The 14,309-nt window shown below is 47.5% G+C and overlaps 1 protein-coding gene across 1 annotated transcript in view; it reads left to right on the forward strand.

Moving 5' to 3' along the window:
* The window catches only part of LOC121550591 (probable cyclin-dependent serine/threonine-protein kinase DDB_G0292550), a 104,723-nt gene that overhangs the window by 72,865 nt on the left and 17,549 nt on the right, over window positions 1-14,309 (forward strand). The window contains exons 2-3 of the mRNA XM_045217132.1: window positions 11,392-11,537; window positions 12,878-13,162. Coding sequence (XP_045073067.1) covers window positions 11,392-11,537; window positions 12,878-13,162 — 431 coding nt within the window. The remainder of the gene's footprint in view (window positions 1-11,391; window positions 11,538-12,877; window positions 13,163-14,309) is intronic.

Below are 14,309 nucleotides of genomic sequence, written 5' to 3' on the forward strand. Positions count from 1 at the left end.
AAACAAACCTACCATTAAAATGATAGACTGATCATTTTTTTGTCAGTGGGCAAACTTACAAAATCAGCAGGGGATCAAATACTTTTTTCCTCACTGTAGTTGTGTGGTAAAGAATTCAGGTAAATATTTCAAATATACAGCATATACACCTAATTCAAGGGTTTTTCTTTATTTTTACTATTTTCTACACTATAGAATAATAGTGAAGACATCAAAACTATGAAATAATACATATGGAGTCATGTAGTAACCAAAAAAGTGTTAAACAAATCAAAATATCTTATATTTGAGATTCTTCAAATAGCCACCCTTTGCCTTGATGACAGCTTTGCACACGCTTGACATTCTCTCAACCAGCTTCACCTGGAATGCTTTTCCAACAGTCTTGAAGGAGTTCCCACATATGCTGAGCACTTTTTGGCTGCTTTTCCTTCACTCTGCTGTCCGACTCATCCCAAACCATCTCAATTTGGTTGAGGTCGGAGGATTGTGGAGGCCAGGTCATCTGATGCAGCACTCCATCACTCTCCTTCTTGGTCAAATAGCCCTTACACAGCCTGGAGGTGTGTTGGGTTATTGTCCTGTTGAAAAACAAATGATAGTCCCACTAAGCCCAAACCAGATGGGATGGCGTATCGCTGCAGAATGCTGTGGTAGACATGCTGGTTAAGTGTGCCTTGAATTCTAAATAAATCACAGTGTCACCAGCAAAGCACCCCCACACCATAACACCACCTCCTCCATTCTTTACGGTGGGAAATACACATGCGGAGATCATCCTTTCACTCACACCGCGTCTCACAAAGACACAGTGTTTGTGTCCTTTGACTCCAGACTAAAGGACACATTTCCACCGGTCTAATGTCCATTGCTCGTGTTTCTTGGCCCAAGTAGGTCTCTTCTTCTCATTGGTGTCCTTTAGTAGTGGTTTCTTTGCAGCAATTCGACCATGAAGGCCTGATTCACACAGTATCCAGTGAACAGTTGATGTTGAGATGTGTCTGTTACTTGAACTCCGTGAAGCAATTTCTGAGGCTGGTAGCTCTAATGAACTTATCCTCTGCAGCAGAGAACTCTGGGTCTTCCATTCCTGTGGCGGTCCTCATGAAAGCCAGTTTCATCATAGCGCTTGATGGTTTTTGCGACAGCACTTGAAGAAATGTTCAAAGTTCATGACATTTTCCGTAGTGACTGACCTTAAAGTAATGTCTTAAAGTAATGATGGACTGTCACGCCCTGACCTTTAAATGCCTGTTGTTTCTCGTTGGTTTGGTCAGGTTGTTAGTTTCTATGTGTACATTCTATGTTATTGTGGATGTTGGCCGGGTGTGGTTCCCAATCAGAGGCAGCTGTCGATCGTTGTCTCTGATTGGGGATCTTACTTAGGTTGCCATTTTGCCTACCTATGTTGTGGGATCTTGATGCTTCTTTGGTTTTGTTTGTGTGTAGCCATTGTGAGCTTCAAGTTATGTTGCTGTTGTTGTTTTGTCGTGTGTTAACTTAGTTAATAAACATGTATGCATTCCACGCTGCAGCTTGGTCCAATCCTGTATTCAACGAACGTGACATGGACTGTCGTTTCTCTTTGCTTATTTGAGCTGTTCTTGCCATCATTTGGAATTGGTCTTTTACCAAATAGGGCTATCTTCTGTATACCCCCCTACCTTGTAACAACACAACTGATTGGCTCAAACGCATTAAGAAAGAAAGAAATTCCACAAGTTAACTTTTAAGAAGTGCAAAGCTGTCATCAAGGCAAAGGGTGGTGTCACGCCCTGACATAGAGATCTCTAGTTGGTTTGGTCAGGGTGTGAATATCTATGTGTATATCTAGCATGTGTATATCTATGTTGGCCGGGTGTGGTTCCCGATCAGAGGCAGCTGTCGATCGTTGTCTCTGATTGGGGATCATACTTAGGCAGCCATTTTGCCTACCTATGTTATGGGATGTTGTTTCTGGTTTGGCTTGTGTATGTAGCCATTAGAACTTCACGTTACGTTGCTTTTGTTGTTTTTGTCGAGTGTTTACTTCATTATTAAACATGTACGCATACCACGCTGCACCTTGGTCTGATCCTTTACACAACAAACGTGACAGGTGGCTATTTGAAGAATCTCAAATAACACTTTTTTGGTTACTACTTGATTCCATATGTGTTATTTCATATTTTTGATGTCTTCACTATTGTTCTACAATGTAAAAGTAAAGAAAAATCCTTGAATGAGTAGGTGTGTCCAAACATTTCACTGGTAGTGTACAATACAAAGTTTGTGTAGCGTATATGTCTCCCTGACATATGTTGGAATACACGTGTGCTGTCATAAATAAGATAAACAGTTTTCAACCCTCCAATTTACACTACTTCTGTAGAACTACCCTTACCAATCAAAAACAAATGTACTTATCCCAAATTTCCCCTTTAAAGTGCTGCACATGATGCAACATTAGCAACAACTGAAAAATATGAATGATAATTTCCATTCCATTAACAGCACTTGCGGTAACAACAATCCAGACAGCTGTATCAGCACAATCAACCACAGCTGCACCCACAACAAACACAGCTGCTCCAACAACAAACACAGCTGCCACTACAACAACCACAGCTGCACCCACAACAAACACAGCTGCCACTACAACAACCACAGATATGCAGAAAACCACAGCTGCCCCCACAACAACCACAGCTGTCATTACGATGACAACAGCTGCACCAATAACAACAGCTGCTGAAACTACCACCACGGGTGCCTCCCTGACAAATACAGCTGCAGCCACAACAACCACAGCTGCACCAAAACCAACCACAGCTGTTGCCAAGATAACAACAGCAGCAGACACAGCAACAGCTGCCGCAACAACAACCACAGTAGGTTCAACGACAACCACGTCTGGTACAACGACGACAACAGCTGTACCAATAACATCAACTGATGACACTACAGATATGGATACAACAACCACAGCTGCACCCACAACAACCAGAGCTGCTCACACAATAACCACCGCTGCTCCAACAATAACCACAGCTGCCCCTACAACAACAACAGATATACAGACAAACACTGCTGCCTCCACAACCACCACAACTGGTGTTACAATGACAACAGCTGCACCAATAACAACAGCTGCTGAAACTACCACGACAGGTGCCTCCCCGATAACTACAGCTGCTGCCACAACAACCACAGCTGGAGTTACAACAACAAAAGCTGCACCAATAACAACAGCTGCTGAAACTACAGATACGGCTACAACAACCACAGTTGCACTCACAAAAACCCCACCTGCTCCCAAAACAACCACAGCAGAACCAACAACAACCACCGCTGTCCCTACGACTACAACGGCAAGAACAACAGCTGCTGCAACAATAACCACAGCAGCTCCAACGACAACCACAGATGGAGATATGACAACAACAGCTGCACCAATAACAACTGCCACTGAAACTACAGATACGGCTACAACAACCACAGGTGCACCCACAACAACTGCAGCAGCCACAACAAAAACAGCTGCCGCAACAACCACAGCAGCTCCAACGACAACCACAGATGGTGTTACGATGACAACAGCTAAACCAATAACAACAGCTGCTGAAACTACAGATACAGATACAACAACCACAGCTGCACCCACAGCAACCACAGCTGCTCCTAGAACAACCACAGCAGCACCAGAAACAACAACCGCTGCTCCAACAACAACCACAGCTGCCCCTACAACAACCACAGATATACCAAAAACCAATGGTGCAACCAAAATGACCACAGCTAGCCCCATGACAGCCACAGCTGGTGTTACGAAGACAACAGTTGCACCAATAACAACAACTACCACAGCTGTCGCTACAACTACAACAACAGCTGCTGCAACAACAACCACAGCTGGTGTTACGATGACAACAGCTGCTGAAACTACAGATACGGGTACAACAACCACATCTTCACCCATGACAACCACAGATGGTGTGACGACGACAAAAGCTGCACCAATAACAACAGCTGTTGAAACTATAGATACAGCTTCATCTACCACAGCTGCACCCATAACAACTCCTCCAACGACAACCAAAACTGCAGCTACAACAACCACAAATATACCAACAACCACAGATGCCCCCACTACAACCACAGCTGGTATTATGATGACATCAACTGCAAAAATAACAACAGCTGCTGAAGCTACCACCACAGGTGCCTCCCAGACAACTACAGCTGCTGTCACAACAACCACAGCAGCCACAACAACAACCACAGCTGCCACACCAACAACCACAGCAGCTCCAATGACAACACCAGCTGGTGGTACGACAACAACAACTGCACCAATAACAACAGCTGCTGAAGCAACCACCACAGGTGCCTCCCTGGCAACTACAACTGCTGCTGCAACAACCACAGCGTACGCTGTCGCTACGACTACGAAAGCAACAACACCAATAACTACGGCAATAACAACAGCAGCTCCAAAGACAACCGCAGCTGGTGTTAGGATGACAACAGCTGCACCAGTGAAAACAGCTGCTGGAACTACATATACGGCTACAACAACCACAGCTAAACCCACTCCAACCACAGCGGCTCTCACAACAACAACAGCTGCACGCATGACAACCACAGCTGGTATTACCACGACAACAGCTGCACCAATAACAACATCTGCTGAAGCTACCACCACAGGTGCCTCCCCAACAAGTAGAGAGGCTGCCACAACAACTACAGCTGCACCAACAACAACCACAGCTGGAGTTACAACAACAAAAGCTGCACCAATAACAACAGCTGCTGAAACTACAGATACGGCTACAACAACCACAGTTGCACTCACAAAAACCCCACCTGCTCCCAAAACAACCACAGCAGAACCAACAACAACCACAGTTGTCCCTACGACTACAACGGCAAGAACAACAGCTGCTGCAACAATAACCACAGCAGCTCCAACGACAACCACAGTTGGAGATATGACAACAACAGCTGCACCAATAACAACTGCCACTGAAACTACAGATACGGCTACAACAACCACAGGTGCACCCACAACAACTGCAGCAGCCACAACAAAAACAGGTGCCGCAACAACCACAGCAGCTCCAACGACAACCACAGATGGTGTTACGATGACAACAGCTAAACCAATAACAACAGCTGCTGAAACTACAGATACAGATACAACAACCACAGCTGCACCCACAGCAACCACAGCTGCTCCTAGAACAACCACAGCAGCACCAGAAACAACAACCGCTGCTCCAACAACAACCACAGCTGCCCCTACAACAACCACAGATATACCAAAAACCAATGGTGCAACCAAAATGACCACAGCTAGCCCCATGACAGCCACAGCTGGTGTTACGAAGACAACAGTTGCACCAATAACAACAACTACCACAGCTGTCGCTACAACTACAACAACAGCTGCTGCAACAACAACCACAGCTGGTGTTACGATGACAACAGCTGCTGAAACTACAGATACGGGTACAACAACCACATCTTCACCCATGACAACCACAGATGGTGTGACGACGACAAAAGCTGCACCAATAACAACAGCTGTTGAAACTATAGATACAGCTTCATCTACCACAGCTGCACCCATAACAACTCCTCCAACGACAACCAAAACTGCAGCTACAACAACCACAAATATACCAACAACCACAGATGCCCCCACTACAACCACAGCTGGTATTATGATGACATCAACTGCAAAAATAACAACAGCTGCTGAAGCTACCACCACAGGTGCCTCCCAGACAACTACAGCTGCTGTCACAACAACCACAGCAGCCACAACAACAACCACAGCTGCCACACCAACAACCACAGCAGCTCCAATGACAACACCAGCTGGTGGTACGACAACAACAACTGCACCAATAACAACAGCTGCTGAAGCAACCACCACAGGTGCCTCCCTGGCAACTACAACTGCTGCTGCAACAACCACAGCTGTCGCTGTCGCTACGACTATGAAAGCAACAACACCAATAACTACGGCAATAACAACAGCAGCTCCAAAGACAACCGCAGCTGGTGTTAGGATGACAACAGCTGCACCAGTGAAAACAGCTGCTGGAACTACATATACGGCTACAACAACCACAGCTAAACCCACTCCAACCACAGCGGCTCTCACAACAACAACAGCTGCACGCATGACAACCACAGCTGGTATTACCACGACAACAGCTGCACCAATAACAACATCTGCTGAAGCTACCACCACAGGTGCCTCCCCAACAAGTAGAGAGGCTGCCACAACAACTACAGCTGCACCAACAACAACCACAGCTGGAGTTACAACAACAAAAGCTGCACCAATAACAACACTTGCTGAAACTACAGATACGGCTAAAACAACCACAGTTGCACTCACAACAACCACACCTGCTCCCAAAACAACCACAGCAGAACCAACAACAACCACAGCTGTCCCTACGACTACAACGGCAAGAACAACAGCTGCTGCAACAATAACAACAGCAGCTCCAACGACAACCACAGTTGGAGATATGACAACAACAGCTGCACCAATAACAACTGCCACTGAAACTACAGATACGGCTACAACAACCACAGGTGCACCCACAACAACTGCAGCAGCCACAACAAAAACAGGTGCCGCAACAACCACAGCTGCTCCCAGAACAACCACAGCAGCACCAGAAACAACAACCGCTGCTCCAACAACAACCACAGCTGCCCCTACAACAACCACAGATATACCAAAAACCAATGGTGCAACCAAAATGACCACAGCTAGCCCCATGACAGCCACAGCTGGTGTTACGAAGACAACAGTTGCACCAATAACAACAACTACCACAGCTGTCGCTACAACTACAACAACACTAACAGCTGCTGCAACAACAACCACAGCTGGTGTTACGATCACAACAGCTGCTGAAACTACAGATACGGGTACAACAACCACATCTTCACCCATGACAACCACAGATGGTGTGACGACGACAAAAGCTGCACCAATAACAACAGCTGCTGAAACTACCACGACAGGTGCCTCCCCGATAACTACAGCTGCTGCCACAACAACCACAGCTGGAGTTACAACAACAAAAGCTGCACCAATAACAACAGCTGCTGAAACTACAGATACGGCTACAACAACCACAGTTGCACTCACAAAAACCCCACCTGCTCCCAAAACAACCACAGCAGAACCAACAACAACCACCGCTGTCCCTACGACTACAACGGCAAGAACAACAGCTGCTGCAACAATAACCACAGCAGCTCCAACGACAACCACAGATGGAGATATGACAACAACAGCTGCACCAATAACAACTGCCACTGAAACTACAGATACGGCTACAACAACCACAGGTGCACCCACAACAACTGCAGCAGCCACAACAAAACAGGTGCCGCAACAACCACAGCAGCTCCAACGACAACCACAGATGGTGTTACGATGACAACAGCTAAACCAATAACAACAGCTGCTGAAACTACAGATACAGATACAACAACCACAGCTGCACCCACAGCAACCACAGCTGCTCCCAGAACAACCCAGCAGCACCAGAAACAACAACCGCTGCTCCAACAACAACCACAGCTGCCCCTACAACAACCACAGATATACCAAAACCAATGGTGCAACCAAAATGACCACAGCTAGCCCCATGACAGCCACAGCTGGTGTTACGAAGACAACAGTTGCACCAATAACAACAACTACCACAGCTGTCGCTACAACTACAACAACACTAACAGCTGCTGCAACAACAACCACAGCTGGTGTTACGATCACAACAGCTGCTGAAACTACAGATACGGGTACAACAACCACATCTTCACCCATGACAACCACAGATGGTGTGACGACGACAAAAGCTGCACCAATAACAACAGCTGTTGAAACTATAGATACAGCTTCATCTACCACAGCTGCACCCATAACAACTCCTCCAACGATAACCAAAACTGCAGCTACAACAACCACAAATATACCAACAACCACAGATGCCCCCACTACAACCACAGCTGGTATTATGATGACAACAACTGCAAAAATAACAACAGCTGCTGAAACTACCACCACAGTTGCCTCCCAGACAACTACAGCTGCTGTCACAACAACCACAGCTGCAAAAACATCAACCACAGCTGTTGCTACGACTACAACAGCAGCAGCCACAACAACAACCACAGCTGCCACACCAACAACCACAGCAGCTCCAATGACAACACCAGCTGGTGGTACGACAACAACAACTGCACCAATAACAACAGCTGCTGAAGCAACCACCACAGGTGCCTCCTGGCAACTACAACTGCTGCTGCAACAACCACAGCTGTCGCTGTCGCCACGACTCACGAAAGCAACAACACCAATAACTACGGCAATAACAACAGCAGCTCCAAAGACAACCGCAGCTGGTGTTAGGATGACAACAGCTGCACCAGTGAAAACAGCTGCTGGAACTACATATACGGCTACAACAACCACAGCTAAACCCACACCAACCACAGCGGCTCTCACAACAACAACAGCTGCACGCATGACAACCACAGCTGGTATTACCACGAAAACAGCTGCACCAATAACAACATCTGCTGAAGCTACCACCACAGGTGCCTCCCCAACAAGTAGAGAGGCTGCCACAACAACTACAGCTGCACCAACAACAACCACAGCTGGAGTTACAACAGCAAAAGCTGCACCAATAACAACACTTGCTGAAACTACAGATACGGCTAAAACAACCACAGTTGCACTCATAACAACCACACCTGCTCCCAAAACAACCACAGCAGAACCAACAACAACCACAGCTGTCCCTACGACTACAACGGCAAGAACAACAGCTGCTGCAACAATAACCACAGCAGCTCCAACGACAACCACAGTTGGAGATATGACAACAACAGCTGCACCAATAACAACTGCCACTGAAACTACAGATACGGCTACAACAACCACAGGTGCACCCACAACAACCGCAGCAGCCACAACAAAAACAGCTGCCGCAACAACCACAGCAGCTCCAACGACAACCACAGATGGTGTTACGACGACAACAGCTGCACCAATAACAGGAGCTGCTGAAACTACAGATACAGATACAACAACCACAGCTGCACCCACAGCAACCACAGCTGCTCCCAGAACAACCACAGCAGCACCAGAAACAACAACCGCTGCTCCAACAACAACCACAGCTGCCCCTACAACAACCACAGATATACCAAAAACCAATGGTGCACCCAAAATGACCACAGCTAGCCCAATTACATCTGCTGCAACAATGATCAAAGCTGCAAAAACATCAACCACAGCTGTCGCTATGACTACAGCAGCCACAACAACAACTGCTGCCTTAACAACAACCACAGCAGCTCCAACGACAACCACAGATGGTGTTACGATGACAACAGCTGCAAAAACAACAACAGCTGCTGAAACTACCACCACTGGTGCCTCCCAGACAACTACAGTTGCTGCAACAACGACCACAGCTGCAAATCCATCAACCACAGCTGTCAGAATGACTACAACAGCAGAAGCAACAACAACAACAGCTGCCGCAACAACAACCACAGCTGCTACAACAACAACCACAGCTGGTGTTACAACAATAACAGCTGCAACAACACCAACAACTGCTGAAACTACAGATACAGCTACTACAACCATAGTTGCACCCACACCAACCACAGCGACTCTCTCAACAACCACGGCTGCCCCCATGACAAGCAGAGCTGGTGTTTTGAGGATAAGAGCTGCTGACACTACAGATATGGCTTCAACAACCACAGCTGCACCCACAACAACCACAGCTGCTCCCACAAAAACCAAATCGGCAACAACAACAACCATAGATGCTTCCACAACAACAACAACTGCTGCAACTACAACCACATATATACCGACAACCACAGCTGCCCCCACAACAACCACAGCTGCCCCCACTACAACCACAGCTGCCCCCACTACAATCGCAGCTGGTGTTAGGACGACAACAGTTGCACCAATAAAAACAGCTGCTGAAACCACCACCACAGGTGCCTCCCAATCGAATACAGCTGCTGCCACAACAACCAGAGCTGCAGAAACATCAACCACAGCTGTCGCTATGACTACAACAGCAGCAGCCACAACAACATTAGCTGCCGCAACAACGATAGCAGCTCTAACGATGAGAACAGCTTTAACAACCACAGATATTCCGACAACCACCGCTGCCCCCACAACAACAACAGCTGCCCCCATGATAACTACAGCTGGTGTTACGACGTCAACAGCAGCACCAATAACAACAGCTGTTGAACCTACCAGAGCAGGTGTCTCCCCGACATCTACAGCTGCTGCCACAACAACCACAGCTGCACCAACAACAACCAAAAAAGATCCAAAGACAACCACACCTGGAGTTACAACAGCAACAGCTGCAACAATAACAACAGCTGCTGAAACTTCAGATACGGCTATAACAACCACAGCTACACCCATAACAACCACAGCAGCACTAGCAGTGACCACAGTTTCTCCAACAACAACCACAGCTTCCCCTACAACAACCACAGATATGCCGACAACCACCGCTGCCCCCACAACAGCAACGGCTGCCCCCATGATAACTACAGCTGGTGTTACGACTTCAACAGCAGCACCAATAACAAAAGCTGTTGATCGTACCGCCACAGGTGTCTCACCGACAACTACAGCTGCTGCCACAACAACAAGAGGTGGACCAACAACAACCACAGCTGTGGAGACGACTACAACAGCAGCAGCCACAACAAGAACAGCTGCCGCAACAACAACCAAAGCAGATCCAAAAACAACCACATCTGGAGTTACAAAAACAACAGCTGCACCAATAACAACAGATGCTGAAACTACATATACGGATAGAACAACCAAAGTTGAACCCACAACAACCACAGCTGCCCCCACAACAACCACAGCTGCCCCCATGACAACCACAGCTGGTGTTTTGAGGACAAAATCTGTGTCAATAACAACAGCTGCTGATACTTCCACCACAAGTGCCTCCCCGACATCTACAGCTGCTGCGACAACAACCACAGCTGCACCAACAACAACCAAAAAAGATCCAAAGACAACAACACCTGGAGTTACAACAGCTGCAACAATAACAACAGCTGCTGAAACTTCAGATACGGCTATAACAACCACAGCTACACCCATAACAACCACAGCAGCACTAGCTGTGACCACAGTTGCTCCAACAACAACCACAGCTGCCCCTACAACAACCACAGATATGCCGACAACCACTGCTGCCCCCAAAACAGCAACGGCTGCCCCCATGATAACTACAGCTGGTGTTACGACTTCAACAGCAGCACCAATAACAAAAGCTGTTGATCGTACCGCCACAGGTGTCTCACCGACAACTACAGCTGCTGCCACAACAACAAGAGGTGGACCAACAACAACCACAGCTGTGGAGACGACTACAACAGCAGCAGCAACAACAAGAACAGCTGTCTCAACAACAACTACAGCAGCTCCAACAACAACCATAGACAGAGTTATGAGTACAACAACAGTTGCAAAAATTACAAGAGCTGCTGAAAATACAGATATGGCTTCAACAACCACAGCTGCACCCACAACAACCACAGCTGCTCCCACAAAAAACAAATCAGCAACAACAACAACCATAGATGCTTCCACAACAACAACAACTGCTGCAACAACAACCACAGCTATACCGACAACCACAGCTGCCCCCACAACAACCACAGCTGCCCCCACTACAACCACAGCTGCCCCCACTACAACCACAGCTGCCCCCACTACAATCGCAGCTGATGTTAGGACGACAACAGTTGCACCAATAAAAACAGCTACTGAAACCACCACCACAGGTGCCTTCCAAACGAATACAGCTGCTGCCACAACAACCGAAGCTGCACAAACATCAACCACAGCTGTCACTACGACTACAACAGCAGCAGACACAACAACATTAGCTGCCGTAACAACAACAACAGCTGCCCCCATGATAACTACAGCTGGTGTTTCGACGGCAACAGCTGGACCAATAACAGCTGCTGAAACTACAGATTTGGCTACAACAACAACAGCTGCACCCACACCAACCACAGCGACTCTCACAGCAACCACGGCTGCCCCCCATGACAACATCAGCTGGTGTTTTGAAGACAAAATCTGTGTCAATAACAACAGCTGCTGATACTTCCACCACAAGTGCCTCCCCGACAACTACAGCTGCTGCCTCAACAACAACAAATGCACCAACAACAACCACAGCTGGAGTTACGACAACAACAGATGCACCAATAACGACAGCTGCTGAAACTACAGATAAGGATTTAACAACCACAGTTGAACTCACAAAAACCACAACTGCTCCAACAACCACAGCTGCCCCCATAACAACCAGAGCAGCAGCAACAACAACCACAGCTGCACCCACAACAACCACAGCTGCTCCCACCACAACCACATCTGCTCCCACAACAACCCCAGCTGCTCCCACCACAACCACATCTGCTCCCACAACAACCACAGCTACTCCCACAACAACCACAGCTGGTCCAACAACAACCAACGCTGCTCCAAAAACAACCACAGATATACCAACAACCACAGCTGCCCCTACGACAAACATAGCTGGTGTTACGACGCTAGAAGCTGCACAGATAACAACAGCTGCTGAAACTACCACCACAGTTGTCTCCACGACAACTACAGCTGCTGCCACAACAACCACAGCTGCACCAACAACAATCACAGCTGTTGCCATGATAACTACAGCTGGTGTTACGACGTCAACAGCAGCACCAATAACAACAGCTGTTGAACCTACCACCGCAGGTGTCTCCCCGACAACTACAGCTGCTGCCACAACAACCACAGCTGCACCAACAACAACCAAAAAAGATCCAAAGACAACCAAACCTGGAGCTACAACTACAACAGCTGCAACAATAACTGCAATAGCTGCACAAACATCAACCACAGCTGTCGCTATGACTACAACAGCAGCAGCCACAACAACATTAGCTGCCTCAACAATGATAGCAGCTCCAACGATGAGAACAGCTTTAACAACTACAGATATGCCGACAACCACCGCTGCCCCCACAACAACCACAACTGCCCCCATGATAACTACAGCTGGTGTTTCGACGGCAACAGCTGGACTAATAACAGCTGCTGAAACTACAGATATGGCTTCAACAACAACAGCTGCACCCACACCAACCACTGCGACTCTCACAGCAACCACGGCTGTCCCCATGACAACCACAGCTGGTGTTTTGAGGACAAAACCTGTGTCAATAACAGCAGCTGCTGATACTTCCACCACAAGTGCCTCCCCGACAACTACAGCTGCTGCCTCAACAACAACAGATGCACCAACAACAACCACAGCTGCAGTTACGACAACAACAGATGCACCAATAACAACAGCTGCTGAAACTACAGATAAGGATTCAACAACCACAGTTGAACTCACAAAAACCACAACTGCTCCAACAACCACAGCTGCCCCCATAATAACCAGAGGAGCAGCAACAACAACCACAGCTGCGCCCACAACAACCACATCTGCTCCCACCACAACCACAGCTGCTCCCACCACAACCACAGCTGCTCCCACCACAACCACAGCTGGTCTAACAACAACCAAAGCTGCTCCAAAAACAACCACAGATATACCAACAACCACTGCTGCCCCTACGACAAACACAGCTGGTGTTACGACGATAGAAGCTGCAACGATAACAACAGCTGCTGAAACTACAACTAAAAAACATCCAAAGACAACCACAGCTGGAGTTACAACAACAACAGCAGCAAAAATAACAACAGCTGCTGAAACTTCAGATACGGCTATAACAAGAACAGCTACACCCATTACAACAACAGCAGCTATCATAACAAACACAGCAGCACTAGCAATGACCAGAGTTGCTCCAACAACAACAACAGCTGCCCCTACAACAACCACAGAAATGCAGACAACCACCGCTGCCCCGACAACAACAACAACTGCCTCCGTTATAACTAAAGCTGGTGTTACGACGACAACATTAGCACCAATAACAACAGCTGTTCAACCTACAACCACAGGTGCCTCCCCGACATCTACAACTGCTGCCACAACAACAACAGCTGCACCAAAAACAACAGCTGCTGAAACTACATATACGGATATAACAACCACCATTGCAACCACAACAACCACTGCACATCCCACAACAACCACAGAAGATCTAACAACAACAACAGCTGTCACTACAACTACAACAGCAACAAAACC

The sequence above is a fragment of the Coregonus clupeaformis genome, unplaced genomic scaffold (genome assembly GCF_020615455.1).
Source record: "Coregonus clupeaformis isolate EN_2021a unplaced genomic scaffold, ASM2061545v1 scaf0927, whole genome shotgun sequence".
NCBI classification, from domain to species: domain Eukaryota; kingdom Metazoa; phylum Chordata; class Actinopteri; order Salmoniformes; family Salmonidae; genus Coregonus; species Coregonus clupeaformis.